The sequence below is a fragment of the Phalacrocorax aristotelis genome, chromosome 1 (assembly GCF_949628215.1).
Source record: "Phalacrocorax aristotelis chromosome 1, bGulAri2.1, whole genome shotgun sequence".
NCBI classification, from domain to species: Eukaryota; Metazoa; Chordata; class Aves; order Suliformes; family Phalacrocoracidae; genus Phalacrocorax; species Phalacrocorax aristotelis.
The window spans coordinates 67,499,951-67,512,087 of NC_134276.1; the positions used below are offsets into that span (position 1 = coordinate 67,499,951).

At 47.8% G+C, this 12,137-nt stretch overlaps 1 protein-coding gene across 1 annotated transcript in view; it reads left to right on the forward strand.

Moving 5' to 3' along the window:
* The first annotated feature begins 335 nt into the window (after positions 1–335).
* The window catches only part of TMEM255B (transmembrane protein 255B), an 84,257-nt gene continuing 72,455 nt past the window's right edge, over positions 336–12,137 (forward strand). Inside the window, exon 1 of the mRNA XM_075081932.1 lies at positions 336–436. Within this exon, the coding sequence (XP_074938033.1) occupies positions 373–436 (64 nt within the window). The 5' untranslated portion in view covers positions 336–372. The remainder of the gene's footprint in view (positions 437–12,137) is intronic.

The window sequence follows — 12,137 nt, forward strand, 5'->3', positions numbered from 1 at the left end:
CGGCGGGCGAGAGGCGGCGGGGGGACCCCGGGCCCCAACGCCCAGCGCCCCTCCCGCCCAGGGGGGAGCTGGCCCTTTCCAGGCCCTGGGCCAACAGGTACAGCCCTGGGCCGCTCTGTTTGACACGGGCCATGGCAGGCGACCCTCCGGCACCGGCCGAAGCCGAGGCCGCCCCGTTCCCCCCCCGCCCGTCAGCCGCGGGGCTGGGGGCGGCACCGGCCGGTTCGGCCTTAGGAACCGCCTCGCCCCGCCCCAGCCCCCCGCCGCTCTCCCCCCGCGGGGCGGGCCCGCCGGGCCGCCCGCACCCCGCGGCCACCACCGCCCGCGGCGCGGCCAGGCGCGGAGCGGAGCGGAGGCGGCCGCGGGTGGAAGATGATGATGGCGCCGCCGCCCGCCCCCGCCGTGTCGGGTCCGCTGGCCGTGCTGGACCCCACAGGTGAGCCCCGGCACCTGCCCCGCCGCAACTTTCCTGCCCCGCCGAGGGTTTGAGCCCCGGGGACACGGCGGCGGGGCGGGAGAGCGGGAGCCGGCAGCCGGCTGCGGGGGCCGGGGGGGTAGCCGGGGGCTGCCCCGGGGCAGTGCGGCGGCCCCGGCCTCCCCGCTTTAGTTGGGGGGCTGGAAGGGCGCAGGCGGGGGCTGTGCCCGGCTGTGTCCCGCAGCGAGGGGGCGGCGGGGGGCGTGGGGGGAGCAGCCTGAGGTGGCCAGCGAGGGTCGTGCTGTCGCTCACACTCCCGCTCACCCAGGTGTTTAAAAATATCAAATTTTCCTCTGAGCTTTCCACCGTGCTTAATGCATCACCGTGCTAATTTATAGCTTTATACGGGACGTTAATAGAAAATTAATGCAAGAGCATTAATCCATACCTGCTGGATGGAAATGGCCGGTTGCTGTGCTGGGGCAGGTGGACGTGTCAGCGGGGTGCGGAGCTGGCGTGGGGCAGGCTGGTGGCCGGGACGGCGTGAGGTGACAGGCCTCTGAGCAGGCAGCATCCGCACCGGCTGGCAGCCCGGCTTCTTCCTCCTCTTTCTACGAATTCAGGGGTTCGTTGCTAAAGTGGTGCGCTGCTCGTATTTGTACGGCGCACGTCCTGGAAAATAAAGACCTACGCAAAAGAAAGGAGAAATGCTTCGTTCTTTTAGTGACATTCAGTAAAGTCGAGAAAATACAGAACTTACTGCTAGGAATTGCTCTGTCTAGTGTTTGAAGGGGTAAACAGACTTCGCTACCTACATACAGGTTGTGACAGCCAGTTAAAAAATGTATTAGATCTTAATTTTTGTCTTAAATCTGGAGGAAAAATGGTATCGGTGTTGAAGAGGCAGCAGCGAAAGATGTCCTGTAACTTAAGAATGTTTTCAGGTAATCAGCAGAAAAGGAAGAATCTGTATGCTAGCTTTAAACTAGTGGTTAGCTGCTCATTAAATTATTTATTAGGGAAACAATTGCTGCCAAAGCAATGAAGTCATAGTGACACTGCATGATATCATTTACTATAGCTATACTACATAGTGTCAAAGAAGGGTTTGTGGTTTTTTTTCAGCCTTTTTTTTTTTAATAGAATGTAAAAGAGCACAGCAATGTTTCCTGTGGTCTTGAATATATAACACACTCATGGATTCTTCCTCAACAAACTCATAGTAAAGATAAGAGACTGATAGCTGATAAAATCTGCTATCTTGTGGCTTGAAATGAATGCTGTTGCATCTGGTTTAATTAGTTCAGCACTCTGGACAAGTCAAGCATTTAATCAGAAAAGGGAAAGTAGTCACCAATAGCAGGTGCAAATATCTCTTTTAAGCATCTCAGTCCATCACATTTAATTTTGGGAGGCAATGTAGGATTAATTCAATTTCACTGGCATAAACCATTTTTGAAAATACACTATGAAAACCATAGCCAAGAGAGAGATGGCACTGAAGTGAGCACTGCAGTAATTAAAAATTATTAATTTAGCTCCAAAGATCTTCCCTTAAATATATTCTCAGTAGCAGCAAAGCAGTGGATACCTTTGATACTGTATTCCTCTGTCTATGGTGAATTTCTGCTTAAATTATCTTATTATATATGGTTAATGCCACTCTGAAACATGTCACAATTTTTAGTAGTATACATTAGGTAATAAAATGCACTGTTTCTTCTGCTACAAAACTTTTCTCCCTTATTTTTTCTCATATTAGAATGCTAATGGACATTGGGCTGGGCCATTATTTGGGATAAGTGTTTCCATTTAGATCACCTTAACTAGATCAAAGAGGAAGGTATGAAATTGTGTGGTGCTAATATTCAGCAAATGTGAGCATGATCCCAGCAAACTGCTGCATCCGGCAGCGATTCTTTCCTTCCCAAAAATCATTCCATGCTTTTTAATAGGCTTTATGGTGTCTGGAGCTGGATTTTAAAAGGAACGGTGAAGTTAGCAAAGTATAGTTTCCTTGGTCTAAATGCAGAGGCTTTTTTGAGTTAAATTGCAGGTCATATGCAAGTTTTCTGACATTGAGAGATGCTGTTTCACTCTCTTCTTTCTTTCCCTTGACCATTGGATGCATTTCGTACCATGGACATTTTTCATCGTAAATTTGTTCATTCTCCTTTGAAACTCACCCTTTGCTTCATTCAAATCCAGACCCTACCGCTCACCAATAGATCTACCACTTTGCATTCTACCACCAATCTGATCTATACCCTCCCCACAAAAGCATTAATTTTCCGTACCCTTCCTACAAACTGAATTTATTCCCCAGCCATCGTGAACAGAGCATTTTAAATATCATTTGGTTTTCTGCAACTGATGAATGGATAAAATTTTTTGCTGAGTCCAGGAGAGCTGCTGAGTTGAGGCACTTCTTTGTACTCTCTGGAGGATGATCTCAATTTCTCTCCTCACGGGTCTTTCTCTGTCCCAGGGAGAGAGAAGTCTGGTGTCTTTCCTCCTTGTCCTGATAGCGTTCTCTTTCCTTCCATTGGGGTAGCAGGGCTGAGTGGCTCAAGCAGGTACATTGCCTGACAGATGTTTAGCAAGAAGAGCAGAGAGTGTTTCTGGAACTGTTCCTTTTCATGCACAGTTTAAGTCTTAGCCAGGCAGAGCACAAGCTGTGATGTAGAAGCAGCGTTACCACTAATTTATCTCCCAACTTTTATTGTAGCACCCATTGCTGCAGTGTCAAAACTCAGTTAATCCTTTGCTGGCCAAAACTGCTGAAGAATATTGTCAGTAGAAGGTAATAAGATGTCCACACCCTCTGTTGACCCTGGCCTCAGGCTAATGCTAATAAAGATAGGACAAGAAGATTTCTTTCTACATGCTTGATTTTCGGTATGCTAGAGATATGAATTTGAAGCTATAACTAAATTGGAGTAAGGTCCAAGAGTTCGTATGTTCATACTGAATCACTGTTAAAGAATTAAAGGGAATAAATGTCAAAATTATTCTGAAAGTCACTTCAGTATTAAGAAAATCGGAAAATCAATAGCCTAGATTAACTGTTTCCTGCACTGCAGTAATGTTAGTGTTGGAAGAAAATTCAACCTAGAAATACTGACAGCAACATTTCCTCTGCTCTTTAACTGTTCTTCTTGTATATGGTCAGTCCTCGGTCCAGGCCCTGCCACAGAGAGTGTCAGGGAAGAAGACTGGGCCAGCCCTGCTGTCTGTGCTGTGGACAGGGATCCTGAGGGAATAGTCTGGCGTTGAGTTTCGGCTGGTAGGTACATTAAAAACAGATCCAAAAAAACTGTATGGCAACTGCTACAAACAACAGTAAACAAAGACTTGAAAAATCTTGGGAGCCACCATGACCGAAATAGCAGAAGGGAGCTAACAGTAGCAACCCTTTGCAGCTGTAGCCTTTTTTGTCTGAAGATAATATGCTGCTTTACAAATATTACTTAGGCCTCACAATATGCTGGTGACATATATGTGTAATTACACACATTTTGATAGATATAGCAAAGATTTTTATTGATGTGACTAAGGAAACCCAGACAGACAGAGCAGAAACCGATTTAGACCTGATTTCTACCCATTTTCTCTGAACACATGGCAGTCTTTGAGAACAAGGGCTTGCATCAGTCTCTGCTCCAGAAGGGGCCTTTCTGTGCTCCTGCCTGTGAGTCATCTCCACTCAGGGTGGAGTTTATAGCTAACTGTATGTAGTTACGAGAGTTTCCAAACCAGGGTATGAAAAGGAAGAGATATCATTGGATATTTGTATCTGATTTGAGATGCAGCTTGTAATAGGTCAACAAATGTGAGGATTGAAGGGTATCCCGTACATACATTGATTATGCTTTCTGGCACATAGACATTTTGATGTTAAAATGTAGTCCAGTCCAAAATATGACCCTACAAATAATGACATTCTTTTCTGTTTTATCTCACTAAGTCCACATCCAATTTACTCCACTTACAAATAAGAGCATGCTTTTCCTAAGACATTTTCCAGCAAACTCATGTCTTTTCTTTTTTGCACATCATTATTGATAACCAAAACTCTGGAGGGCAGGTTGGACCCATAGTTTATCTCCATGCAATCTGATTAACCTTTGCTTGTACCATGTTACTTTGAGAAAAATGTGGAGGCTTGTCTCCTAAGGCACTTTTCATAAAAGCAGGCGTTTGGTGGCTTCAGAAACAATTGGCTGAGGGGCGCCTGTCCCATTGACAATCAGAAGGTTTGTGTTCCTACATCCCTTTAAAGTATGTCTACATTGCAGCTGCAGTCTTGTAACAGCAGATATATGAGCACACGTACCCAAGCCACCTTTAGTCTAGCTGTCTTGTCTATCATAAAACCCATTCAGGTGGGAAGGTACCTCTGGAAGTTGCTAGGCCAACCTCCTGCTTAAAGCAGGGTCAACTATGAGGCCTGACCAGGTTGCTCAGGGCTTTTTCTGGTAGGATCCTGAAAACCTCCAAGGGTGGAGACAGCACAGCCTCTTTGGGCAACCAACCAGTGCTTAACTGTCCTAATGCTGAAATTTTTTCTCCTTATACCAAGTCTGAAACACTTCTTGTGTTTCAGTGTATGTCCACTGTCTTTTGTCCTCCTGCAGTGCACCACTATGAAAAGCCTGAGTCTGTCCTTTTGACAACCACTTCATAGGCACTGGAAGACTGCTACTAGGCCTACTAAAAGGCATCTCATCTCCTGGCTGAGCAAGCCCTCTTCCCTCAGCCTCTTCTCATACAGTGAGTGCACCAGCCCCCTGACCTTCTTTGGGGTCCCCTGTTGAATTCACTGCAATTAATTGATGTATTTCCTGTACTGGGGGCCCAAAACTGGATGTAATATTATATGTGGTCTAAAAAGTGCTGAACAGAGGGGTATAGTTACTCCTCTGATATACTGATGATGCTCCTTTTAATACAGCCCAGGATGCTCTTGGCCGCCTTTGCTGCCAGGGCACATTGCTGGTTCATGTTCAGCTCATTGTCTGCCAACACCCCTGGGTCCTTTTCAAAAGAGCTGCTTCCCAGCCTGGCAGTCCCCAGCTTGTATCATGGCAAGGCATTATTCCTTTCTTTGCTGAGGACTTTGCATCTGTCTGTTGGATTCTGTAAGGTTTCTGCCGACCCATTTTTCCAGCCTGCCTAGATCCCTTTGAATAGCAGCCCTGCCCTCCAGGGTATCAACTGGCCCCATCAGTTTTGTATCAGCTGCCAACTTCATGAGCAGACATGCTACCACTTTCTCTAGGTCATTGATGAATACATTAAACGGGAGAGGTCTCAAGACAGACCCCCACAGTACTCCACTTGTTAGTGGCCTCCAGGTAGAGTACAATCCATTAACCACCCCCTCTGAACCCCAACAATCCAGCCAATTTAACCATCTGCTTGTCTACCCATCCAGGCCATGACATCCCAACTGGGTTATAAGAATGTTGTGGGATACCATGTTAAAAAAGCCTTGCTAGATTTGAGGTAGACGTCATCCACTGCTCCACAAGTCCAGTCATTTTGTCATAGCAGGCAGTCGGTTTGGTCAGGCATGATTTGCCTCTGGTAAATCCATGCAGGCTGTTGTCAATCACCTTTCCTTATGTGTCTAGAAATGTCTTACAAGAGGATTTGCTCCATATTTCTGGTCCCAGACTCCCAGGAACCAAAGTGAGGTTGATTGGCTTGTAATTCCCCAAAGCATCATTTTGACCTTTTTTAAAGATAGGTGGAGCATTTGTCTTTCTTTGCTTGTTGGGGATTCCGCTGTCTCCATGACTTTCCAGATATGACAGAGGGTGGCAAGGGCATCAGATTTTTTTTAAAATCTGGTAGATATATTGAATGAATCATATTAGTTTATGGGAAGGGAAACTGATTTGTGGAGTGTCGTGGTTTAGCCAGCAACTCAGCCCCACACAGCCACTTGCTCACTCCCCCACTGGTGGGATGGGGGAGAGAATCAGAAGGGTAGCGCTCATGGGTTTTGATAAGAACAGTTTAATAATTAAAATAAAACAATAACGGCAACAATAATGCAATGGAAAGAAAAACAAAGAGGGGTGCAAAACCCAGGCTGGGGGTGGAGGGCAAGGGGGAATGAACCACCAAAACAACCCGCATGTGACGCAGCTGCTCACCACCTGCCAACCCAACACCACCAGTCCCCAAGCCGCAAGCTCCCCCCGCACGCCAGCTGCCCTGGTTAATGTACTGGTCATGGCATCACATGGTATGGAATGAACATCCCATGGGCCAGTCGGGGTCAGCTGTCTTGGCTGTGGCCCCGCCTCTCCCGGCCCCCTGCCCACGTGGCAGAGCATGGGAAGCTGGAAAGGTCCCTGACTGCTACAGGCACTACAGTGACGAGAATTAACTTTCTCAACCAAAACCAGCACATTCCCCACCCCTTATTCCATACCATTTACACCATGCCCAGGTCCCATACCATCCAATAGAACCTTACTAACCACCACCCCATCCCTTCCCATCCTTTGACATAATACACAGACACCTTTCCCTTAGTTTATGGACCTTCCCTGTACTTCTTCCCTTTACTTCCCTGTAAAATGTCCATAATAATGTCCATTGAGTTCACCCAGTCCATGACTCCAGGCTCCATCTGTCATATCAGTCTTTCAGGGCAGGAGAGATGGTGTGTGTGGTGGTGGGTTGCTACATACCAAGTCAGTCTTCATTCCATCACTGCTGCACTTGGCTTGTTTCATCAAAGTTCATCTTCCATGGATTGGGAAATTTTTACTATGATATCATTGATATGGCATATAGCAACCACAGAAGAGATGACATGCAATATTATATAGCAGTTTGCATTATGCCATTCAGTTCATTGGCTGTTTTCACCCAAGTTCAAATCCCCTTGAGGCACACACCAGACTCCTCCATCCTTCTGCATCACCTACCAAGTGCACACAGGTCCTTGAGCAAAAGCAATCCCACGAATGGGTTTGTCTTTGCCTGAGGCAGGAAGAACCCAGACTGTCTTCCCCAGCATATTTTTTACGTGCACTACAGGGACTTTATCCCCTTCCACGGTACCTAAGGGTTCTGATTAGGCAAGGCCAGCTCGATTGGCAGATCCCCAAGTGTTGGCTAATCAGGTGGCTTTTGCTAAATGTGTATCCCAGTGTTTGAATGTTCCACTCCCCATTGCTCTCAGTGTAGATTTTAACAGTCCATTGTACTGTTCAATTTTTCCAGAGACTGGTGCATGATAGGAGATGTGATGCACCCACTCAGTACCATGCTCTTTGGCCCAGGTCTGAGGCTATTTCAGAATTGAGTCCCATTGTCTGACTCAGTTCTCTCTGGGGTGCCGTGTCGCCACAGGACTTGTTTTTCCAGGCCCAGGACAGTGTTCTGGGCAGTGGCGTAAGGGATGGGATATGTTTCCAGCCAGCCGGTCGTTGCTTCCACCATTGTAAGCACATGGTGCTTGCCTTGGCGGGTCTGTGGGAGTGTGATATAGTCAATCTGCCAGGCCTCCCCATATTTATATTTCAGCCATCGTCCCCCATACCACAGAGGATTTACCCACTTGGTTTGCTTGATTGCGGCGCATGCTTCACATTCGTGGATAACCTGTGCAATAGCGTCCATGGTCAAGTCCACCCCTCGATCACGAGCCCACCTGTATGTTCCATCTCTTCCTTGATGGCCTGAGGTGTCATGGGCCCACCGAGCTAGAAATAGTTCACCCTTATGCTGCCAGTCCAGATCCACCTCAGCCACTTCAATCTTAGCAGCCTGATCCACCTGCTGGTTGTTTTGATGTTCTTCAGTGGCCCGACTCTTGGGGACGTGAGCATCCACATGCGTACCTTTACAACCAGGTTCTCTACCCGGGCAGCAATATCTTGCCACAATGTGGAAGCCCAGATGGGTTTGCCTCTGCGCTGCCAGTTGTTCTGCTTCCAGTGCTGTAACCACCCCCACAGGGCATTTGCCACCATCCAGGAGTCAGTACAGAGACAGAGCACTGGCCACTTTTCCCATTCAGCAATGTCTAATGCCAGCTGGATGGCCTTTACCTCTGCAAACTGGCTCGATTCACCTTCTCCTTCAGCAGTTTCTGCTACTTGTCGTGTAGGACTCCATAGAGCAGCCTTCCATCTCCGGTGCTTTCCCACAAGGCGACAGGACCCATCAGTGAACAGGGCGTATTGCTTCTCATTTTCTGGCAGTTAGTTTGTTATACAGTGGGGCTTCTTCAGCACGTGTCACCTCCTCCTCTGATGATAATCCAAAATCTTTGCCTTCTGGCCAGTCCATGATCACTTCCAAGATTCCTGGGCAACTGGGGTTTCCTACTCGAGCCCGCTGGGTGATCAGTGCAACCCATTTACTCTATGTAGCATCAGTTGACTGGTGTGTAGAGGGGATGTTTCCTTTGAACATCCAGCCCAGCACCAGCAGTCGGGGTGCCAGGAGGAGCTGTGCTTCAATACCAACCACTGCTGAAGCAGCTTGGACCCCTTCATATGCTGCCAATATCCCTTTTTCAGTTGGAGTATAGCGGGCTTTGGACCCTCTGTATCCACAACTCCAAAACCCCAGGGGCTGACCTCAAGTCTCCCCTGGTGCTTTCTGCCAGAGGCTCCAGGTAGGGCCAATCTCCCCAGCTGCGGTGTAGAGCACATTTATTACACCTTGTCCTGCCCGGACTGGCCCAAGAGCTACTGCATGAACTATTTCTTGTTTAATCTGTTCAAAGGCTTGTCGTTGCTCAGGGCCCCATTTGAAATCATTCTTCTTCTGGGTCACCTGACAGAGAGGGCTTACGATCAGACTGTAATTTGGAATATGCATTCTCCAAAAACCCACAACCCCTAAAAAGGCTTGTGTTTCCTTTTTGCTAGTTGGTGGAGACATGGCTGCTATTTTGTTGATCACATCCATTGGGATCTGACGACGACCATCTTGCCATTTGATTCCTAAGAACTGGATCTCTTTTGCGGGTCCCTTGACCTTACTTTGTTTTATTGCAAAACCAGCTTTCAGAAGGATTTTGACTATTTTCTCTCCTTTCTCAAAAACTTCTTTTGCTGTGTTGCCCCATACAATCATATCATCAATGTATTGAAGTTGTTATGGAGCTTCTCCCTGTTCCAGTACAGTCTGAATCAGTCCATGACAAATAGTAGGGCTGTGTTTCCACCCTTAGGACAGTCGATTCCAGTGTACTGGATGCCCCTCCATGTGAAAGCAAACTGTGGCCTGCACTCTGCTGCCAGAGGGATTGAGAAGAATGCATTAGCAGTATAAATTGTGGCATACCACTTGGCTGCCTTTGACTCCAGTTAGTATTGAAGTTCTAGCATGTCTGGCACAGCAGCACTCAACAGTGGAGTGACTTCATTCAGGCCATGATAGTCTACTGTTAGCCTCCACTCTCCATTAGACTTCTGCACTGGCCATATGGGACTGTTAAAGGGTGAGCAAGTCTTACTGATGACTCCTTGGCTCTCCAGTCGGTGGATGAGCTCATTGATGGGAATCAGGAAGTCTCGGTCAGTGCAATATTGCCGCCGGGCAACTGCTGTGGTGGCGAGCGGCACCTGTTGTTCTTTGACCTTCAGCAACCCCACAACAGAAGGGTCCTTTGAGAGACCAGGCAAGGTACACAGCTGTTTAATTTCCTCCGTCTCCAAGGTAGATACACCAAAAGCCAATTTGTATACTTTTGGGTCCTTGAAATACCCTCTCCTGAGGTAGTCTATGCCAAGGATGCACGGAGCCTCTAGGCCAGTCACAGTGGGGTGCTTTTGCCGCTCATTCCCAATTAGGCTCACTTTGGCCTCCAATACAGTTAGCTCTTGGGATCCCCCTGTCACTCCAGCAATGCTGATGGGTTCTGCCCCTATATAGTTTGATGGCATTAGGGTGCCCTGTGCACCAGTGTCCACTAGAGCTTTATATTCCTCTGGGTTGGATGTGCCAGGCCATCATATCCACACAGTCCAGTAAACCTAGTTGTCCCTTTCTTCCACCTGGCTGGAGGCAGGGCTCCTCTAGTCCCGATCATGGCATTTGCAACTCACTCATGTGAATCAAGAGTCCCTCTATTAAGCTCAGAAATAAAATCAGCGCTTCTACTCCTCTGTCTGGGGACCTGCTCACTGGAAACTGGAGCAGCAGCTTTCCTGGAAGAACCTCCCTGAGTGATTGTTCTTCCTTGCAGCTCACGCACTCATGCCTCTAGGGTTGAGGTAGGTTTGCCATCCCACCTCCTCATGTCCTCTCCATGGTCATGCAGGTAGAACCATAGGATGGCCCGTGGTATGTATCCTCCCCTTTGAGCAAAAGGACACTTATTCCTAACAGCTGGGACACTACTCTGTAGTGGTGGGGAGTACGACATATCTTCTTTGAGTTGCTGGACCTCTCGGGATAGTTTCTCCACAGCAAAGACAAGGGAGGAAGAGATATGTGCTTCATAATCTTGGAGTCTATCAATCACATCCACCACTGTTGGTGCCTCATCATCTCTCCAGGACATTACTGCCAATGAGTTTGCGTACGAGGATGGTGCGCTCCATACAAACTTCGACCACAGGGTCATGTGCACTGGGCTTCATCTGGATCTTTGGATGACTGTTGATCGTCTAAGTTGCCATAAATCACCGCAAGCACAGCTAATTCCCTTAGATACTAGATACCTTTCTCCATGGTCGTCCATATTCGTAGGTGATATGCGACACCTTCTTTGAAGGGATACCTTTCCTTCACTCCAGACAGGAGTCGCGTCCAGAGGCTGAGGGCTTGTGTTCCTTTTCCAATTGCTTTGTCAACACCCCCTTCCCCAGAAAGGGATCCCAGTTGTTTGGGTTCTTTCCCTCTAATTCCAGGCTACTGGCCCCATTATCCCAGCATTGGAGCAGCCAGGTGGCGATTTGCTCACCTACTCAATGGCCAAAATCTTTTCGCATATCTTGTAACTCACTCAAGGACAGGGATCGGGTGATCTCCATTTCATTTATGACTTCTTCCTCCTCTTCTCCTCGTGACGGCTCTGCTTCTTCATCATCCCTTTCTAAATGAGTTGACGTCCACTTCCAATATTTCTTCTTGTGTATGGGGGCGACTGATACTGGTACGGGTTGATTCTCTGATTCAGCTCCAGTGCCTGTTGTGGGGGTTTGAGCAGCCATTGTGCTTGTCCTAGGGGGTTGAGTGGCCACAGTGACTGTCATCGGGGTTGGTGTGACCACAGTGCCTGTCACTTTCTCTTTCAATCCAGAGACCTTATCTTCCCCTTGGGAGCACTCAATACTGTTGAACAGGGCTCGGTACACATGGGCCAGGCCCCAGCACCTTGCAGTTATCTGTGTCTCTCTGGAGTTCCCAGGTTAAAAACATGCTTTCTCCAAATATTCTACTAGTTTTTCAGGATTCTGCACTTGTTCAGGGGTAAAGCTCCAAAACACTGGGGGTGCCCACTGCCCTAGGTATTTGCCCATGCTATCCCACATGCCCTGCCACTCGTAACTATCAAGCCTTGGGGCAGATCTGTTGGTGATATTCTTAAGTTGCTTTCTAACTTTATTCAAAACCAAAACAACATGCCCAAAAACTAACAATAAGTGCACCTTAACCACCCAAGGATGTTCAAGATACAAAAAGGTTGTTGCAATAAAAGTGGAGGCATCATAGAAGAAAGTTGTGAAGAAGAAAGTTG